Raw genomic sequence first — 23,152 nt, 5'->3', positions numbered from 1 at the left:
TTGCTCTTAAACTTTGATTCGTTTTATCTTAGTATTGTCTTATATGACTTAATAAAAAAAATATGTGTCTAATATTTTTTTCATTACCTAACTGACGGACTAATTTATTGTCATACCCCGTCATCATCCCTATTATTTAACAAGCACAAAATACATGAATAAATAAAGATAACGACAAAAACAGTCGTAAATTGATTAAGATCAAGGAAATAATAATAAATAATCTAAGAAATCATAATCTAAAGAACAGATCAGTTACATCACACTAAGGATTTCAAAAACATGACAAAGACATTACATGGTTGTACATATTTTCTGGACAAGGATCAAGAATTAATGGATCATACAAAGAAAGTCAAAGTGAAAGTATTTATTGAGAGAAATACTCCAATCCAGGAATTTTATAAATTTCATAACAAAAATTTAACCAAGGAATATGTAAAAATACAAAGCGTTGCAACCAAGACTCGATAAAAAGGAGGTTTGGCTTTGAGAGCTTAGCTATTTTTAAATAAACTCGCTTTTACTTGCATTGCTTACTCTAAACATATGTTTCAATACTAATATATGTAATATGTATATGTTTTAGCTACAATACAATAAGTGAAGTAACAGAGAACTAACATGGAAGCGGGGAACACGTGACGATGTTTGAAACTTTTCAAACAGTATTGTGACGTTTATGGAGCATCAACAAACAAAGCCTAACACGGATCCTAGACTGTGGTTTCAATTATTTATTCTACCAGTACCACCCCTTCTTCCTTAATTATATCTTCCATTCATTAAACCTCTGCCCATACGGAAATATTTACAATTTACATATCTATCGATTTCTCTTTTAGTTACCTAAGCTAGATCTTCAACCAATAGATTATAGTGTTATGTTTCAGTACCGTACCTTTATTCTAATCCTAAAGCCACTTGTCACTTACCTGTGTATACGTAGATTCTGTGTTAAGTTACATTTTCTTCTACATACGAGGAAACCTTCTACGTTGATTGTTTGGAGTCTTACAGCTATTGTTCTTCTAGGAGGCCTTTCGGACGGTGAAGCCAGTCGGATCCCGTCTCGTGGACGAAGTTCGCGACGGGACGACCCTCGGCGTCACACCCTCGCTGGCAACCAGCTGCTCTTGTATCCACACAACCCACAAGACCATGTCACCATCGAAATGCAGGTCAGTTCACTGGAACACACAGTATTAATTTCAGATTTTGGTCTAGGTGTCAGACAAGAGATGCGTTGAAGTTAAATAAAGCAATGGATCAGATCAGTTTCATGGGTCGATAATGTTCTTAGAGTTTCGTTACTGTGAGAGACGACGGAGCCAGAGGTCCCGTTTCGAATGACTAATCTGATACAGGACAGTTAAATTACCATACATTAGTAATTAGTTCTTTTAAACAACTATTAAGTATCTTTTTAGATTTGTTTTGTTAATCTTAAAAACAAAAATCGTACAATTTGCCTGTTTGTTTAACTTTCATGACATAAGAACAACAACATTAGAAAATCTTATAGTTTTACCTTAGTTGCAATATTCAATTAGAAGTAGGTGAGATAGTATGTCCTGCTTTTTTCTTTCACATTTCTTTTTGTATTAGCCCACCCAGTCACCACGTCTGCCGATGAATCCACCAGAATATGCTACGATCAACAAGCTTCGTGATCACACAGGCAGAATCGTAGACCTCAGAATGAATAAGAAGGTATTATTTGTGAATTATCACAATATCGGTGTTGTTATCACTAATAACATTCATATAAATAACAACAGAACAGTAATCTTCATTTGGAAGCAAGATGAAGTTTCTAACAGAAGTATTTCACGCAGACATTCTCGGTGTGCTTGTTCGTTTTACTTTGTTAATCTTCACTGCCTGTTGATTCTTCCTCGCTTGCCACTCCATTGCATCTGTCTTTAACATTATATTAAGTTGTGCTATTAACATTATTCATTTTTGCTTCTTCAATAACCGTATTTTTTGTAATGATTACGTCAAAGTTACTTCTTAATTTAATTTCAACAAAATCGACTCGAAATCATTATTCCAAATGTGTGCAATAAACATTGATGGTAGGAAAGGTTTATAATTAAACTATACATTAATAAACATAACATAGCACACATTGCGTTCTGATAACATGATCAAAACCAGGGAATAGTTTAAGACAAGTATCTTATTGTTGTGCGCGTAGCTCCCTGTAACTTGATCCGAGGCAGCATTCTCAAAGTTCTGTAGATCGCACCCCGCGGTCGCGGTTCTCATTGATCCTGTGCCTGGTATCGGGAACATTTTCACCTTTGAGTCTACCAAGTTTTGAATACTTTTGAATTATTGATTTAAGTATATTTATGCACGCTACACACATAACAGCCTACACACCTTACGATTTAACTGTGCAACTACATATATGCTCTACACACATTTCAATAGAAAGAAGAAAGAAAATCCGTTTATTACGCCACGACACACTACTGGCCGAGAATACAGTTACACAATAAAATTAAATGAGAGGTGCGTGGCAGCGCAAAATACACTCACAAAGCTCAGCTTAATGCCGAGGCCCGGGCACGAAGGCTCGAGTCCGCGACGCTGATTTTCAGTACCAGCCCGTATGATTCATGTAAATTCTATAAATGTTTTATCCTGCGCCTACAGTGACGCTGTTCGGAGCACACAGAGAACGATTAATTGTATGTGCAGTCCGACTGTACACATAAAACTGTATAGTTAAATCGGAAGGTGTGTAGCCTGTATTAGTCTATACTCTCCTAGTACCTGTGTGGTTTCTTTCTTTGCATTTATCATATTGAAAGGAATTTATACGAAACCTCAGAAGTTGAAAGTTTAAATTGAAGGATCGTTTCTCCAACGCAAGCGTAGGTTTGTTCAAAGATATCAGATTTTCAAGCACTAATTTAGTTGGTAGGTTTCATGCAATACTTGAATGTTGCATCCCACTTAATAATATTCCATGTTCATTTAAGTCCCACAAAAAATTAAACTTTCAGTTTTTTCAGTCAACAGTCCTCATAGCTATAAAGTTTTCTTTTCAAAGCTTCGTATGTTTTTTTGCTAAATATACATAAAATATGTGACCTAAGACCTGTTTGTGGTCGCTGTAAGTGAGACTAGATGAGATATATCTGTGAAAACTAACATTTTCATTACACTTATATTTTCTTCTTTTTATAAAGTTCATGCATCGAATAACTTCGTCATAAATCCTTTTGCAAGCCAAAGCAAGTTTATATCCAGCTCAGGGAGACACATCCTTTATGTGCTAGCTCGCTATGTATTATACAAATACTCACTTGCAAGCTACACTCGAGGAACTCGCATTCGTGATATTTAAGAATTCTTTAAAAAAGAAAATCTCGACCTTTGACTATACTCTTTGTGGGTTTATCATATGACTAACTGTATAAGATCAACAGTGCTACATGCATTACATATATATGTTACTATGTTGAATGTCTTTTGGGCACATTAGTGCTAATGAAATGTCTCAACACAGTTGTTCAACTATGTTCTAGTAGAAAGTCTCACTGAAGCTAGCTTACATACACTTAAGAGTATGTCATTCAATCGACAAATGGCTCCTAATTATTTGGATTACGATTGCTCTTGATGGACGCAGATAACAGCTTTGCTAATCAGCCTTTGATATTTTTATGGTGTCAAGTTGTAACTAACATGAGGGTGGGGTAAAGATAGCATTTTCGTGTTTTATAGAGCCTGTAGTATAGTTTTTGTTGCAGCCACCGATTGCTCGGTACCCGCCGCCCACCAACAACCTGCTCTTCGACGATGACCCCGGCATCATGTCCGAAGTTGAAACAGCTTCGACTGGGTTCCGTAGGGGTGGTAAGCAGAGGTCTTCCCTCCCCGTTGTTCGCACACCGAGCAAAACCCTGGAGAGACCGTTGGGTACGTACATTAAAAATAGTATAATATAATTATCATATCTCTTTAAATTATGTGACTTATCAAAGGTACAAATGATATTAATTATACATTAAAAAGGAGTACTGTTTCTTCTCCTGACTTAGGTATATGTATATGTGTAGTGACTAGTATCTAGACTTGAGTTATTGGCTGACTGACGGATTATATCTTGCTGTTCCTGAAGCGTCTGTAAGAATAAGAAGAAATCGATAAAGGTACCAACGGTAGGTTTCAATAAACAAAGAGTGACCTTCATTTTAAAACATAAGCACCTGCACAACACATGTTATTACATATTTGATGTGGTCAAACGAACTAGCAAATATGCCAAACAACTTTCAACTAATTTATAGTAAGTAGTTCCAACCTGTATGCTTCTAAAATATGGTACAATAATTCTAGAACACTAATTAAAATCGACAATATTCCCTGCAACAACAAACAACTCTTTCGTAGGTACAAAATGGTTCGTAAAATAACGTATTTCGGTGCTCCGTTAGAATATTGCTCGGCTACGGACTGCTGCCGTGTTCCGGACAACTAAAGTTCGGGACACAAAAGACGTAATCCAATCAAGTCATCACTATTGAAAGCTGGAACTAAAATCCATTCCAACAAAAATCCTTTGCTGCAGCAGAAAACAATTTTATGTGACTGTCGTATTACTTAAATATTCTTTTTGGTACATTTTCTTTTATCCCGTGCACTGTGTCCTTACACGTGTTACCGTGTTATATATTTACAAGTACTGTCTCGCAGCTTTTCTCAGTTGTTATTCCCTGATTTTCTCAGTGCTATTGTTATCTTTTTATTGTGTACTGCTACACTAACTTTATCAAAGGTACAATTTTTCGAATTAGAGTCGTGTTGATACGTACATACAGCATACTTGTATAAGTACTTTGTTTTGTTTCTTTGTTTTTTGAGTGCCGTTGCTGCAGGCCCAATTACCCCCTTTTACAATCTTCCTGATTCCCCTACAACACTTAAATTCCTAACCCCCAAAGGGCCGACAATGCATTTGTAACGCCACTGATGTTTCGGGTGTACCTACACGGGCAGCGGCGATTGTTTACCATTAGGTGATCCGTCTGCTCGTTAACCGGCTTATGTAATAAAACCAGTGGCGATGCTTCCTGTGACCTTGCCAGGTACTATAAACACCTTGGTATCCCATCTTACACGTGGACGCAAGGCCTCAGGAAGTCGACTTTTCCGTATCCTCGCACTAATTACCCACGGACACTGTGACTAGTGATTCTATTTCGATTTCATATTATGAGTAAATATTTACGAATAATTCTTCCCACAAACCTGCCACCTGTTTATTAGATTTCAGTTTTATCTGCGAAAATTTGTATTTCATTTTAATTTAGTTTAAATGTTGTACATTTGTCGGTTAACTGCCCACGTTAACATTATCTGTGGTCAAATTAACAAAAAGTAATTATATCTATTGGGGTGGACAAATTAAACCTATACTAACCCAAATAAGTTATTAATTAAATGACAAAATATCGAGATTTTAATGTTAGTACTAATATTTACCGAGGTTGCATATATTGCAGGAATAGTACAAAATCAGAGAATACATATTCATGTCTTCTATTGATTGCAAATCAAATTACAAATATACTAATTTCATCTAAATTTTATGAAATATGGACCTAATTTAACTGTAGTACATCAAACCACACAAGTACCCCTTTGTGGTCGCTTTGTGTGTAACATATTCAATCGATTTCGTATTTACAAACGCGATTTGTTGACTATCAATTAATTTTAATGGCATGGTTATGCAAAACTGTATATCTCAGTAAAAAGTTTAATTAAATTTCAAAAGTATTTGTCTCTATACGTTGATTTTTAATAATGAGCCTATGTAAGGTACGGCAAGATCCTATTAAAAAAAATATTTTAAATAAATGACTACAATAGGTATTATCGACGTACCTCAAAACTGACTGATTAATTGTGTAAAATTATTCTAACAAAGTAATATTAAAAAATAAAATAAAATATCTACTGGAATATAGATTTATATTTAAAATCATACACAGTTGTCACAGTTCAACTATAGAATGTATTTCTGTTGGCATTTATTTGACAAAATGCTTTAGAATTTTATTCCTGTGTATTGTTGAATAAGTTAAACAATATCCAGGAATAAAATAAAATAAAATATTCTGCTAACTGAATTGTACCTATTTTAGTTTTGGCTTTGTATTCTGGACCATTGTTTACCACAAACTCGAAGCTAACACACGTTTTGAAAAAGTTACGTTTGACTTTACCTATAGCTTTTAGGGACTAATAAAACCAATATCATAAACCTTATCCAATATCTATACAACCTGATTGTCTTCTAAATAAAAAAATAAATATATTTTCATATAGTGAACCGGCCCGGGCTATGTTAATTTGGTGCCATATGATAATCAATACAAATTATTACATTATTTTTGTTGTAAAGGCTTCGGCCATTAGATCTTCCTTTGACTGAAGCCTCCACGTATAAGAGGATTTATTCCGTTGACGATATTAAAAAATAAACTTAACGAGAACTGCTAATAAATCGTTTTCGCAATCAAATGATTTCATTGAACTTTTACCGAAAATAAAACATTTTCTTTGCGATCGAAAATATTCGATATACGAGTGAATTGGCCCCTGTTTTCTGTATTTACCTACTGTACTTGTTCGAGCATGAAAATGCCGCTGTTTTCACCGCAGCTTCGTTTTAAAGTATTGACAGCAACCCATTAGGTAAGTGCTTGTCCAAAATATTGTAACTATTACACGATGAAATTCACAGCACAAATAGGTAGTACAGTACAAATAGGTAGTACATAAGTACCTACGCGAGTATTGCAAAGGATACAAATTACATTTTCAGTAAATACGTGGGCCGCTGGACCGCGTCAACTCGCGGACGACATTCATTATACACTTCTCGTTTAATCTTAATTAAACCATAACTGAAATATTATTTCAATGGAATTTCATGCGGGTACTTGTAATTGTATGTATGTACTAAATACGCGTTATTGGTTTCGTAGTTTAGCTATTTATGAAGTACATAATACAATAAACTAAAAAACAATACTTTAAAATATGAGGTACTTACCTACTTTGTAGCATTGTAAACATTTGTTGTTTGAAGGGTTGTAGCCTAGTATCTTATTGCTATCATACGAATGATTCATGATAATAAGCCATCTTGCTTCGACTCTCCGATTGATATAGTTTTAAAGTACATCTAGAATGGAGGGGCGTGTTAAGCCATTGTTGCATAATATTGTTCACCAGCGCATTAAGTATTCGAACCTTCAAAGAGCTTACCTGTTACCTACTTTAGTTGAATACATTTAAAAATTATTGAACAAAGTTCAGACCAATATTTCCTATAAAACATTTGGTGTGGCTTAGTACCTAATAGTATCTAACTATGTACATAACGTTAGTCAGTTCTCAGTTCATTAAGGCTAGTCCTTTGAGTAATCGATCGAATCCTTTGCAAATTGCAAGCCTCCTATAGATATGCAATTGATTAATTTAATGAAGCTATTCAGGTAGTATGATGGGTCTATTTCATGATTGAACAACATTGAAGGGTAAAATAAATTGAAGTGGGATGACGCATGAATGATTACAATTTATGAGTGCTCTCCGCCGGCAGGTAATAGGGGGGAAAGTCGATGTTAAAGTGTAGTGTAGTGGAAGAAACTCAACATGTTAGCGACTGTATTTTATTTAATAACACTAGTGACTGCCTTACTTTACATTTATGATTTCTTTTCTGCATTGCTTGCTTACTACTTACAAGTACTTATATACTGAAGTTATGACGTTTTTCTGAGATAGTATTTAATGATTGCCTACTTAGTGCGATGGTCGTGCTCTAAATTCAAACTCAAATAACTTTATAGATCAAAGGCTTCATAAGACGTTACTAGATAGGTATATAATGCCAAACTTGCAGTCTCAGAACAACAAAGATGTAAGTCGGATTACATTAATTTTGAAATGGTTTTATTTTAGCTTGCCCCGTTAGTTTCCTTGGGCTTAATTTAGTAGTTAGTATTTTACGCCCGTCCTGACGAAAGATCGATCGATGATACTTGCGGAGATAGGTAGGCACTCGATGATATAGGAGTACCGATAAGATGCAGCTCTTAGGGCAGGAAGGTTAAGTCATGAGCGATGTCCAGAGAGACAACGTCACGACGACCTTACCTCTGGACATGGCAGTCACCGTCGCGTCGTGAGGTCTCTTCCTTGTATAATGACGTCCACCGTGAAGCGCCTTGAATATCCACATCCACAGCCTCTTAAGTGGCTACTGCTAACCAAAGCCTCTTCTCACACAGAGAAGGTTTGAGCATTAATCACTATGCTTGCTCAATGCGGGTTGGCGATTTCTAACTTATAATTAGAAATTATAAACCCAGGTTTCCTCAAGATGGTTTATCAGTGGTGTCTTAGTAATGTTAGAAAGTATAACTCGGAAAATCCTTCTAAGTCTTAAACCTGCGGGCCACCACGCCACCAATTTCCAATTTGTCTAATACAAAATGTCCAATAATAATTTCTGCAATATCTTTGTAGTTCTGTGAATTTCCCAAATCCTATCGAATACCTAGAGGTATTGTGCAATACCTAGAATTTCCAAATAAATTGTTAAATTGGAACTTTGAAACATTTCTGTTTACTATTTGCCGTCGTCAGTGCAAACAAACATATTCGTCCTCGAACACATGACACAGAGAGTTGTTCTGTACGCAGATGGATGTTGTATGTTTGTAAACGCACTCACGACATAAATGAAAATCCGAGTATGGGGAGCAATAACGCAATGTTATTGCGTTTCGTATGTTGCCCAAGGGAGAGTTCCGAATAAGGGTGGGTAGGGACCCACCCTTTGATAACGCCATCATTTTCAGGGAGGTTTCCACGCCTGAATCGATGGAGCAATTTTCCAGATACCAATATGGTTAACGACTGTGGTGACCATAAGGTACCAATAATAAATGAAGTAGGTACCAGTTACAAGTAAATAAAACCTCTCTAATTGTCGGTTGAAATAAGATGAGAGCTTGATATTTACTCGCACCTTGTACTTATCTTAAAATCAATACCAAGTAATCGAGTCTATGAGACAGGTACTAAAAAATAAAAAAGAATTGCCTCTTTAACAAAACAACGTAGGTGTTTTGAAGAAGCTGATCAAAAAATATACCTACGTCTCAAAAGCGTGCTTGAGTAGTTAATACCCATTAGATATTTTTTTGAAGTAGCCTGTGTACTGGCGGCTTCAATGCCGATACACCTCCCTAAATAATTATGATTTTTATTGTTATCAAGTTTCCTCCAAGGGAAATTCTCCCGTTGCCATGGTGCTGCCTTTTTTATCGTCTCAATAGCGGCTTAACCTGAAATATTTTTTTACCAAGACAAAAGGATTATAATTATCTTTCGTCGGTATTGTTTACTCGATGTATTTTACTCGGTAGGAGTTATTTATACGTAAGTAGGAGATATTGATTCCTTGTTATGTTCATAACAAATTATGTACTAAGTTTATTTAGACACTACAGACAGAAAAATATAGAGAGAAATCTGAACATGCTTTAAAAAGTTTGGAGTCACCCTTGAGCAAAGGTGGTGATTAACGCTCATTTTTTCTCTATGTTAGAAGAGGCGATGTGATGATGATGGGCGGTCATCAAAACAGTCGTCAATGATTGAAATTGAAACTTATGATTATATTTCCCAAGCATATTTAAATCCATAATTATGTAACAAGCTATTGTACAAGTACTTAGTTTCCCAGTTAAAAAGAAAACCCCACAAAGCGCACGATTACATCATTATTTCTAACTCAATGAATAGAGGCAATTGAAGCAATCAGGTATACTTAATCCATATTTTTCTATTTTCCTTTGAAACTACCTTCTTATTTTTCTTGGAAAGCCGATCTAATGACAATGAGAATAAGAAAAATCCTCTTGCTTTTCTCAACATTCAAAGATCATATTTAAATAGTTTTTAGTAATACTATATCTCTGTTCTTCGTGTTTGAAATAAGGCTGAAGCAGTGCCTTTGGAATCAAAGGATTTCCTAGATGATTCATTAAAATCTGCAATGTCTTTGTGTAAAGCGATTTATATTACAGTTTCGCATTTTGCATTTAGCTCATCTACGTTTTGGATATCAAATCCTGAGATCTGATTTATCAAAGAAACTTCATTAAGTTTCGTATTTACTTCACAGTAAGGTAACATCAAATGGATATTGCAGTTTGAAAGGTTCAAGGTTATATGAGGACGCTTCATTTTTTTTACGGAAACACCAGAGGCGTTACAAGTGCGTTGCCAGCCTTTTGGGAGTTAGGATTTTAAGGGTAGTTGGGGAATTGGGAAGGGGGAATTGGGCGTCCGGTAACCTCACTCACACAACAAAACATAACGCAAGCGTTGTTTCACGTCAATTTTCGGTGAGTCCGTGGTATCACTCCGGTCGAGCCGGCCCATTCGTGCAGCATGGCTCTCCCACGCTTTCCTTGTTTAGAACGATAGCCGCGGGAAGGGTGTCAAACGCGCTATATACCTACGCCTCAGGGCTTAATTTTAGTTACGTTACATAATATTTGGAATTATTTGGAAATCGAGCGAAATTAGTTTGCGCCGTAATCAAGCGATCGGTAATCGAAATGTATCAGAGCAAATAAACATTTCATTATTTTTTAAATTACTTTTTAAAATATATGTTTATTTTAGATTTGGTATTCCATTGAAATGTTATATGAAAATGATTATCCTAATGACTCTGGTAGTTATGTTTTGTAATGTTTTCCGGTATATGGAAAATTTGTATCTTACTAATATTAGGTATAATACGGGTCTAGCCTTGCTCGCCACCCGACCAAGGCTAGACCCGTATGGGCAGCGCGTCGCGTACCGCGCGCGCCTCAAAGAGCCATCATACCACCACAGATCGGATCCAGTAAGGCTGATGCCTAATCCGGAGCTGCGGACTACCTTGCGGGTTTATCGGGGCTCAAAAATCAAGAGTCTGACACTCCCTCTCGCCTCGCCCTGGCGAGAAAAGAAATTAGATGATGTTTCCCCCTTAAAAAAATTACTAATATTAAAGTTTTTAATGTTTGTGTGTTACTCAATCACGTGAAAACGGCTGAAGGGACAGGATTAAGTTTGGAATAAGGGTAAATTATGATTTGGAATAACACATACGGTACTTTTTTTATCCCACGAGAACGCGATCAAAGCCTCTGGCAGAAGCCATCTTGTTGATAGGTATTGAAACTTGAAAGGATGGATGTTAGGATATTTACGAAAGACGTGTATCTAGCAAGCATGATCAGGGAAGTCACTAAAGGGGCGCGCTCTATACGGACAAACTTCAACAAAGAAATCGGAGAGAGCACATGAAAATCTAGAAAATTGCCAATTTTTTTGTTCCATTTTCACAAAACTAGTTTTGACCTTTAGTTGACCAAATGGCTTTAAAGTGAATAAACAAAATATTAACGTCGCCGTCTGTAATTAATTAGTAAATATAATGCACCTTTGACAAACGGCAGCTGAAACGGGAAAGTTGGCAAGATTTTAATGGAATGGCAAAAATATGTGCAGCGCGCTCTCAGTGGGCCACTCGGACTCGTTTGAAGGAAAAACAAACTTGCCTTAATTTTGTTAATATTTTAGCTAAAGTTTCCAAAGCTAACAAAGTAAATATAACGTTGAATAAACAACCTTTCATTTTGTCTGTATACAATATACATGGTTCGTTTCTCGTTCTAAGTCAAAGTCAACATTATTTATATCAAAAAAGAAGGCTCTTTTGGACCATTTAAATTGTTTCATAATCGCGAATTTTACCTCGAAAGTGATGCGAAGTTAACTTTTTCTTAATATAACTTTTTCTTTACCTTATCGATTTTCCTAAGATTATCTAAATCTCAGAAAATGACATTATTTTTCGAATTGTCTTTCGCGCAGGTACCGTAAAACAACGTTGAAAATACTGCATAACGAAGATATTTTAATTAGCACAAGTTGCATCTTGTCTTATAGCTGTTACTGTAATGAATAATGTCAAGGCAACTGAGACAGACAAAGCATTATAAACTTTTAACAAGCGTTTTCTATGCAACGATTCTAAGGAGCTAACAACTAATTAGTCATGTTGTTCCATTATGCAGTAATAGGACATATTCTACTATTCACTTTACTCCTCCCACTCAAAGTCAAAGTTAAATAATTTATTCCAATTAAACTATAAATACTTAGGTACTTTGGAAACGTTAACCAATAAAGAAATAAATAATAGTACATACATCAGTCTGTGTGTCGAATGGAGAAGAACGGGTAAGAAACTCCATTTGTTACTTTATTAAAAAATATATGTTTATTATTTCTCTGATACATTTTTCCAATCAGTAAATTTTTTACATATAATATGTATGTGAAAACAATGCAGAGACATGAATGGTAGAACTTACTAAGTTAATACCGAGGGACCCTTTAATCTAACACTGTTGTCAATAAACAATGGCTGCGGCGCCTTCAGATAAACCTTTTGGACCATGATCTCCAATCCACCTGCCAATCGTGTGGAGATTCAAGTCACCTCTGTGGTGTCTGACACTTCTATATACTCGTAGGATTTCCTTTCAAAACGTTGTCAGTTTAGTTTAGAAGTGACCATCGACATTTGATATCGAGTTTTAACCTGATGAAGCTGAAGCTGAAGGTCACGCCTAACGAAGTAACTGGGTTAACTTACAGGTTATAAATAACGGATCATCAACGGGATGTTGTTATATTTTTAACTAAACTTGTTATTGATATTCTGAGCTTTACATAGACTTTGAACATCGATAGACCTACGAGTACTACACATACAGGAAAAATTACGGTTTGGTCTTACAAATTACCTTAAAAACATACCACTTTCCCGATGTACAAATTCCCTTGTGTTATGCGTATAACATGAGGTTTAGAGGTAAGGTGTTCGTTGCTACATGTCTGTCGGTGACTGATCATAATTTGAGATATCAATTCATGTGCGAGATACACTTCTATAATTCATCGAATTAATTGGTTCTCATTGCTGGATCTACAATCTAATACTATTGTATCTAAGCACTTTAGATAAGCTGATCCTAATGTACCTAAGTATGATAATTCATAGACACTATCTATCGACTCTATTTAATTAGGTACGGTACTGACATAGACTTGCAACCGTCTGGTACTTCAGATGCATTTAAAGATAGAAAATGAATACACCACACCGTACTACTATGCCATGTAACAAACTACCCACAAATTTTAAAAGTGTTAGCTCACTCGGCATTTTTAAATCTCGCCTATCTAAACACATATTTGCAAACTGTCTTGACTAACTTATCTAAATAAATGACTGAGAGTTTAATTGCTGAGTGAGTATAAAATATTTCTGTATAATATTATGCTATACATACATACTATACTTTATTAATGTTTCCTATATGTTCTCATGTAAGTGGCTTATTATTGTCTTTATAATGATTTATCGCGGCCTCAAACTTTATTTCCAGCCAATTTAGCAGGTTTATTTTCTAAATTTACTCTAATGATGGGAGGGAGAGAGGGCGGGCAATTCGGGTGCATAGACAAATCAATTTGTTCTAAAATTGTTGGAAACTGTAAATTAGGCGTTTTGATTGGGAATTTAGCTGGATACCAGTGGTCTAATTATGAAAGTATTTTCATATCGCATTAGTTAGCTGAAAACTGTGAGCTGTGGAAAGCAAATCCTACGTATGTATGTAAACCAAATGCTTTTGAAATTTCACAGGTTTAATCTTCAAATTTTAGTCACTCCCTGATGGTATACGACAATTATTTTTTTATAGCTGAATCCTTTTTTTATTTTCTACCTGTTAGGCACTTTTTATGTCAGATAGCTGAATTTCTTGAATTTATTTTTCTTCTTATCTGAAGCGAGTTATTTTTCCAATAACAATAAATAATATCGACATTGCGACAGCAATCTTGAGCTCAATCCAATAAAGAACTACATCACAGAACAAATACAGTTTCACTAAATTTCAGTGAAAGCGCTTCTAATGTTATTGGAAGTTACCACAGAATCTAACAAATATGTTTTTATTGTGTACCTGTCGTAACAATTTATCAAATTGACAACTGATTCCAGTGCAACTAAACAAACTGACAACTCCATATTTACACGTTGTCCACTTCTCAGTTTAACACAATATTAATTTGCCGTTTTACTACGTAGTCTGAAATTGAGCGACAACTTGGCACTCATGCTAATGTTTGCTTTCTCCTGCAATTCGTGAGTGTGCAACAATACAGTTAAGTTTGTCCAACACAAACTTACCCGCGCCGGTACAAAATAATAATTAGTTCACATTTCGCAATTAAAATACGGAACAGCTTTGTAATATATTTTCAAAAGGATTGTCGCTTTTGTTCCGAACCTTACAGAGATACTGCAAAGTGAAGCTTCGCATTTATTTACTCTTATTTCAAGTCCCAGACTAGATAAGTTTCCTGAGGCAGTCTTTGTTTTTATTTACAAACTAGCTACTTCCACGCGGTTTCACCCGCTTTGGTTGGTTTCTATTGGTCATAGCGTGATTTCTTATTGCCTATAGCCTTCCTCGCTAAAGGCACTACCCAACACAAAAAGAATAATTCAATTCTGACCAGTAGTTCCGGAGATTAGCGCGTTCAAACAAACAAACAATCAAACAAACAAACTCTTCAGCTTTATAATATTATATAGTATAGATAGTAATTTAATTTATTTTAAACATTATTCTTTTACATTATATAAAACATTACATTTACAACTACAACAAACATTACATTCTTAACTTACATTATATTAAAGAAGGGCCAAATTAAAAGTACCCTTAATCGACGAGCATGCATGAAAAGACTGAGGACTGTTGATGAAGCGAAAGAGGTATGAAAGATTCGTAGCAATTGGCGTTCCATTGTCTCTACCTACCCCCATGGGAGACAGGCGTGAGGTTACGTATGTATGTATTTTTTTTTGTTTCATATACAATACATGTCAGTACATTTCTAACCAGGAACACAGGCTTGTACCTAGTTCATTTCTATATAGATTAAGCACTAAGTCTAGTTCAGGTTTTATACAAATGCACTAAGGTCTCCAAATAAGGCAATTTTGTTGACCAATGTACCTTGTACAATACGATGTATACTTATACAATATAGAAAGTACGCAGCAATGTAGTATATACATATATCTAGTGCCAATTGCCACTAATTGGCTTAACTTGATTGTCTAATTAAATTAATGATTAATACCTGTGTAAACCAATATCGCTTTGAGTTCGAGGGTCCGATATACCTACATATTATATGATTGACTAGCTTTTGCCCGCGACTTCGTTCGCGTGGAATAGTGACTTCCGGCAAATTTTTGGTTTTAACCACATAGTTCCCGATCTCGCGGGATCTCTTCAAAAATGAGATGTGGAAGATATTCCAGGGAACTCTTCAAAAATCAACATAATGAGCTCTGCGTTTGAATTTAATATTGAAAAAATAGTTTAAAAACGGACTTAAACTAACATAAAACTAAAGAAAGCTACGAATTACGAATTTATAACAATTAAAAAAGAAACTATATTACAACCTATCCTCTATGCTATAATAACCAAGCTTAAACTAAATAATTTAAAAGAAACGACTTAAATCTAATCTAATTAAAAAAAAATTAGACTTACAATTTTATTAAAAAAACTAACTACAGTAACTACTAATAATCGATATCAAACTAAACCTACGTTAAATAGGTTACCAAAAAAACCAGGAAAACCCAACAAATAAACTTATTAATTGACAAATACAACGAAACCAATTTAGAATATACGAAACAGCAGGACCACTACAGACAAATAATCATACGACTGATAATACACTTTTTCTACGATAGTACCGAAGCGCTCGGCCGATACCCAACCAAATGAATGTAACGAAACCATAGCGCGATCTATTTCGATCCGAAATCGAAAGACAACTTGGATTATTTATTTATACTCCGTTCGGGCATTTTCTTTTTACTAAAAGTTTAATTATATTGATATTATTTTTTTCATACCTTTTTACTATTTATTTACTTTTTTTCGATGAATTAAAACAATAACATGAACCGAAGTCGTGTAACGATCGACATAGAATTATCTATACTCCGTTAGAGCATTTTCTTTGTACTAAATGTTTTATTATATTGATATTATTTTTTTCATACCTTTTTACTATTTATTTACTTTTTTTCGATAAATTAAAACAATAACATGAACCGAAGTCGTGTAACGATCGACATAGAATTATTTATAAATAATTTATTTCTTATTTTTATTTTTTGATTTTTGAAGTAAAAATATATCTATGTCCTTTCTAAGGTTCTAAACTATATCTGTACCAAATTTCAACCAAATCCGTCAAATAGTTGCGGAGATTAATGGTATAAGCATAGAATGTTCGACGTGATTCTTTAATTTGACATAACTTTTTTATTTATGAACCGATTGACATAAAACAAACACTAAATGTAAATTTAAGCATCCCACAATATATTCGTGAAAACCGCATCCAACTCGGATCAGCCGTTTCTGAGATTAGCGCGCACAGACGAACAGACAAACAGACAAACAGACAAACAGACAAACAGACAAACAGACAAACAGACAAACAGACAAACAGACAAAAAAAAAGTTAATTACATTTTTGGGTTCGACATCGACATAACAATAACCCCTGCTATTTTTTTTATTTTTATTTTCAATGTACAGACAGCACTTTTCTACGATTTTATTATATGTATAGATGCAAGTCGGAGTTAGTTTTACGGTAAGACCAGTTTGTGCTATTTTTTATTTGCAAAAGTACTTTTAGAACATTTCTGCAAAAGAAATTTGCTTATTTACTTTGCTGATGAGGAAATGTTTTTTTTTTTTGTGTAAATGAAAGTTTATTTGTTATTTAGTTTGTTTAGTAAGTTTATTAGGTTTTTTGTTTTAGGGTTTTCCATAGTAAGTATTGTAAATAGGTAAGATTAGAAGCGACTCTGCGGGTTACAGTTAATTTGTTTTATAATAATTATAATATTAATTAATTAAAGATTAATAGAACGAAATTAAAGCAGATTCTGTTCAATTGAAGTATTTTGTAAATTCGACCTTAAATCCAAGTGGAGTGAGTCCATTTGTCATTTCAATGCCAAACCCTATTGCTAGCTAATTTATGCTCCCTTGGATGGCACGTTCATCCGAATGGATTCCACAAACTTCCAGCCAGCGCCCCCGAGCGCCAATTACTTGCGGACTATTAGACCGATTACGTTGCTGGTATTACCAGTATTACATCGAATAGTCCATTTCATGATTAGTTTCTATGACTTTCTCTATGTATCTGCATCATTTGGTTGACAAGCGAGGTTTCGTTGGATTTGAACGTTGCATACATGAATACATACATAGTGTAGGCAGAGACCATGGATCGTTGCGTATAATTTTATTATTCATTCATCAAGGTCATCATTAGCCAGTAACTTGCCCAGTTCTGGATAAAACTATCTTGTTAAGCGATATTAATATTAGAGCTTAATTTTTATAACCTTAGCTAATATACGAGTACGTGGTATATGACGAGAGTCCTTATCCTCCATCAGAACGCCATTGTTCACTTCAAATCAGAGCCAAACAGTCAAATTGCTCACGCCACAGTCAGCTTAAGTGGTCCACAACTGATACAATTGAAAATGTCCCGTCGCTACTGAAAATGCATTCTACGTATTATTTTTGCTGCCGGCTCAGCGTTGGAGGTAACCTTGAAATTCGACGACGTGCAAAAGGGTATACAGAATGTAAACGGAACGCTCCCGAAAAGGCTACAATTGTTTTTGTTTTTATATTTTAGATCGTTTAAGTTTTCGTGTGCAATGCAACATCAACCTTAAGCAGTTGATTATATTTTTTTTTTTATTAAATAAAATACACTTTAAATTCCTTATTTTTTTATATATTTTGGACACGTATTTTACTTTCACCTGTTTTGCATTTGGGACCGTTCCATTTACGGCTTGAATAATCATAGTGCTCCTGATATAAATGGCGAAAAGTCAGGCAATTTTAATTATTATCAAAACTTTAATAAAATTATCGGTACGTTTGTAGAATAAATACTGATAATTTTATTATGATATATCTATATACTCTTATGTAGGTATATATCCATATGTGCGTAGCGTTAAAAGTTGGTTCAAAAGTAACGGCAGTCGACAGGTTATTTAATTCCCGCGCTTTTGTTTTGCGCCATTACCGAGTAAATTATGCCGAGTGTAACGTCATGTTTTCTGATTGCATTCATACGTTTATTCATATTTTTTAATTCATTTTTATCTTGGAAAACAGTTGTTTTACTACCGTCAGTTAGTTCAGTTGAACTCGCGTCGGTATTCTTTGTTTTTTATATTGTATAATTATTTTCTTTCGGTTTAGCATTGCCACGTAGATCCTAGTATGACCTAAAAGAGCTTTAAGTAATCCGGGTCGTATTTCTTCTATCAGTTTATCTATAAAAATAGTTATTGATTGCCTAATGACTGCACGGTTGGTGCAATGGCTGGGCTACCGGCTGTCGCGCAACGTGTAGCGGGTTCTATTCCCGGACGAAGCAACTCTTTGTGTGATCCACAAATTGTTGTTTGGTCTGGGTATCATTGTGTATGTGAACTTGTTTGTGTTTAACCGCACCCACAACACAGGAGAAAATTCTAGTGTGGAACAATTTCTAAATAAAACAAATGACTTGATATTAGCAGTAGTACTTCTAGCTTAATTAGCAAGTACCTCTAGTAGAACATCGTGTAGCCTACTTCAAACACGTAATGAGGAATATAGGAGCAGACCAGTACCACTCATCTTCATAATAATACGCTAAACTTTATACAGGTTTTAGTTTTATATTTTGAAGTGGTGTTGTGTTGTGAGGTTACTGGGAAAGTCCGGTAGATGAGTGTAGTGTTTTATAATTAGAATTTATGTTGGAAAACTAGGATGATGTTCTTTTTTTTTAATTCCTCCTTAGCGCTGAAGTGCTGAGCGATGTAAACTATGGAGCGTTATTAAATACCTGTATTGTTTTTTTGAGCCGCTCAGCTTAGTTACAACGAAGAACTTGCAGCACCCAGGTACTAGGAATGTTATTTTTTTACTCCCAGTACCTTTTTTAGATGCTTAGCTATTATCTACTAAGTTGAGTTATTTTAATATCTGCTGACAATGTTGTTACATTGAAGTGAAATGAGCTGTATATTAAATACTGAACTTTTTTTGAGTGGGAAAATCATCCAATGACTTCTCCCGTCTGGGGTGAGGTGGGAGGGAGTGTCAGACTCTTACTGACTAAAAACCATCCCGTTCCTTCTCCTACCGGGCCCCATCTGGTCTGGCTCTTTGAGACGCGCGTGGAACGCGACGCGCCTTGCGCACGGGTCTGGTTCTGGTCGGGTGGCGAGCTACCTTTGCTCGCCGTCCGTAGACCCGAAGTTTCCTTTGAGCTACCGAAATGTCAAAGGAGCATCCTCTCACAGCTCGTAATTCTAGGACTGACTCGAGTCAATCGATAGTAATTACATCTTGCATAGAGGTATATTATTGCAGACGTATATTACGGTGCAGTAGCTGGGCTACCTGCTGCCGCGCAACGTGTAGCGGGTTTGATTCCCGCACGAAGTAACTCTTTGTGTGATCCACAAATTGTTGTTTGGTCTGGGTGTCGTTGTGTATGTGAACTTGTATGTTTTAACCGCACCCACAACACAGGAGAAAACAACAAATGTTAAATAAAACAAATTACTTGATATTAGCTGCGTTGAGCCCGAGCCCCGGTAACCTTTTACGTAGTCCGCAGCTCCGGTTCGGACATCAGCCCAGTGTGGTGGTCTGGCTCTTTGAGGTGCGCACGGAACGCGACACGCCGTACGCACGGATCTAGTTCTGGTCAGGCGGCGAGCTACCCTTGCTCGCCGTCCGTAGACTCGAAGTTTCCTTTGAGCTACCGAAATGTCAAAGGAGCATCCTCTCACAGCTCGTAATTCTAGGACTGACTCGAGTCAATCGATAGTAATTACATCTTGCATAGAGGTATATTATTGCATAACGCGCCTTGTTTGTTGTTTACTCACGTGACATAATAACGACGATCTCATTATCGACCTCTCTCCTGTTATGGTGGACATACATACATAATTATATTTACTATCATGTCCTTGACCTATGTACTATTCACATATATGTATGTATGTATGTATGTACCTATGATAGGTTAGCATTTAATTTAGCAAGTTATACTTCGGAACGAACATTTAACTTCACTGGCGAACAGACTGACGGACAATTCAATTTGAAGTTTTAAATGTGCCTAAGTAAGGATTAATTGAAAAAAGTCAAAATCATAGCTGAAAGCGTTGATTTTGACTTTTACTTGACTTTGATATTAGTATGTACAGTATAGTGAACGTATACATACCCCCGCTAGCTTGACGTGCGTACCGGGAGCTGTAGGTACGTAGAAAATTATAGGTACTAACTTTACTTATAGTCCTAAGTTAGATTTTTACGTATTTGTTAACAATTAGTAATTAATACTACCAAGAAGTTATGAAGAGAGGTGTGGTGTATCCCATTTATTTTTCTAACGGTTTTATTTAGGTCTTAAAAGACCTAGACCTTGTTTGAAGTATTATTTAAAAGGTACCAATATGTTACAAAAGTATTATACAAAAGTATTATACTTTTGTAAGATATTTATCTGAACTATTTACCTACCTATTAAACAAATAAGCTCTCGGTCTATTCCCAGATAGAACGTGCCCTTAAAATTACAAAGTTTATATAACTAGTTACAAAGTGCATCATAATCCAAAGCACCCAAAAATAGATTTTAAAACCATTCCATAAAGTACACTTTTTGTCGAAATCAAAAGCGGTTTAGAACATTTTTTTTAAAGTTATTGAAAAAATCACTTCATCTAAGAAATAATAGAGTTGTTTTTCGAACTTGAAACCATTTTATCACGACCACGTACTTTATCAAGGTCGTCACCACTTATCGGGATTACTAGATCGTTTCAAGGTTGATAATGCAAATGGCCAATACACCTATACAGTATACAGAGTGCTTATGATGGGAATCGATAGTTTTAAGGTACATTTTACTAAATGTGCGATGACTGTCTTACTACCTTAATTATTTTGTTAAGATTATTTTTCAACACGAGTAGTAGTAGGTATTAGTACAATCACCAAGAAATATAGTAGTTTAACTAAGTCTTTGACTGTCAATAGAAAATGCAATGGCAAATACTCCGTTAACGTCGGTTTCCGGTGACCACCACGGCGTTCAATGTGTTAACTTGAAAATATATTATTACGGGTAACTTCATTATGATATCACATGTTTAGGTAAAAACCTCGAATACCAATTATAAACTCACATATTATTAAAAAAATATATAAATCAATGTATAAAACTGTCTGTTACATATACATCAAAGTTTGAAAGTATAAAAAATAACTTTATACGCACGAGGCATCAGCATGCAGTGCGAGCTAAGTGGGTGTAACGATGTTAGCCATGTTGTACAGGGCCGGGACATGACATGACTGACCTAACAGTTGTTACACTGCACATAATATTGTTAAAACATATGTATAACTAATTTTACCAACGAAAAATATGTCGTGTTTAAGTTAAATCTAGCTACAAATCTTTTTAAAATAACTGAACTTAGATTAAGATAATTAGTCGATATTTAGGATTATCCTTTGTGTAATTTTAGATTTGTTTGAGCGTTAAGTTGATCTTAAAGAAGATTAAGGATAATTGTTAAATTGGACTTATTGATAAATAAATAAATTAAACAACAATAATAACTATCAGAGTTAAATGAAAATTCTTCATATAACAGCTAAAATAACAATGAATATAATACTTATTTAAAACAAATGTAGTTTTTCAATACTGTCAGTAACATGCTTAAAAAGATTAAGAACATTAGTAGGTACTATTTGATTAATTACGATTAATTACTTCTTAGGATGCTAGAGCTAAAAACTATCTTTTTGTTAACCATGACCCTAGATATTATCACAATAGCTTTTCGTACAGAAGTATCTCTGTACATTATAACTGTTACAATATGTATCTCTCCTTTATTCCGTTGATTGCTGATCAAGTGGTCACAAGAGCAACGAAGTACTCTTGTTTCTCGTTTTATCGATTTTCTCGACTTAGCACAGAGTCTGATCTGTGGCTTGCAGTAAGACACGTTTGCTTCAACTTAAAGTTTTATTTTATTCATAATATTACATCAAAGGGAATTTTTGAGTTAGTACGAAAGTTGTCTTTAACTGAAGTGAATGTCGCATGTTTCTCGAAGCTCCTTTAATACACGCTGCAACGTCACTCGCAACCACTTCTCAGAAGAAGAAGTGTTTCGCGAACGTGCTACGTGCTGCATGAAATGTTACGTTTAAAATTAAAATGTAAAGAAGACATCATTTGTATTTAAATCTTGCCACGACACATGACTGACAGGAAATTTAATGAAAAGCTGTAATCATAGCGATGTTCTACGTATGTATATTTTTAAGGTGAGTATAAACTACAACATTTTCTGGAGCATTTCTGTGTAATGTAGCGTTCTTACGAAATGGTACAATACTGGCAAAAGCTTAGTTTCCAAAGAATTTTAGTTCGGAAAAGGATGATACACTAGAATATATCATAGAGCGGCTCGTTGTTCTGTTACAAGTAAATGTTGTAGTCTATACTTACGTTTATGGTTGAATATTGGACCTGTGTCCAACTATCGGTGGTATTACTGTAGTTATCAAAAAGAGGATGAATGTTCTCGATTTTTTTTTGTATTTTTTAGATATTATGATGATCAGCCTGTTGATGATCAACTGTCTCACATTTCCTCGGAAGTGTTAGATGAAAATTATTTTTTGACACAATAAAGATTAATGTCAAAATACAATAATTCCAACATTTACCCCGTTCCTACTACCTACATGTGCTTCGAGCCGGAGTAACCCGTCTGTGGCTCTGAGTC

General features: G+C 35.1%; 1 protein-coding gene across 24 annotated transcripts in view; it reads left to right on the top strand.

Moving 5' to 3' along the window:
- The window catches only part of LOC118263888 (coiled-coil domain-containing protein AGAP005037), a 355,131-nt gene that overhangs the window by 209,617 nt on the left and 122,362 nt on the right, over positions 1-23,152 (top strand). For 23 of the 24 annotated variants that reach the window (XR_004782630.2, XM_035576117.2, XM_035576160.2 and 20 more), the window contains 3 exons: positions 1,036-1,181; positions 1,609-1,713; positions 3,771-3,939. Coding sequence is in view for 23 of the 24 variants with exons in the window: in XM_035576117.2 (XP_035432010.1) it covers positions 1,036-1,181; positions 1,609-1,713; positions 3,771-3,939 (420 nt within the window). In the remaining variant the exon portion in view is untranslated. The remainder of the gene's footprint in view (positions 1-1,035; positions 1,182-1,608; positions 1,714-3,770; positions 3,940-23,152) is intronic. The other variant, XM_035576144.2, reaches the window with a different exon arrangement.

Source organism: Spodoptera frugiperda, chromosome 25 (assembly GCF_023101765.2).
Source record: "Spodoptera frugiperda isolate SF20-4 chromosome 25, AGI-APGP_CSIRO_Sfru_2.0, whole genome shotgun sequence".
Classification (NCBI taxonomy): domain Eukaryota; kingdom Metazoa; phylum Arthropoda; class Insecta; order Lepidoptera; family Noctuidae; genus Spodoptera; species Spodoptera frugiperda.
The sequence above is the reverse complement of the archived record's forward strand: the minus strand, read 5'-3'. Positions and strand labels throughout refer to the sequence as shown.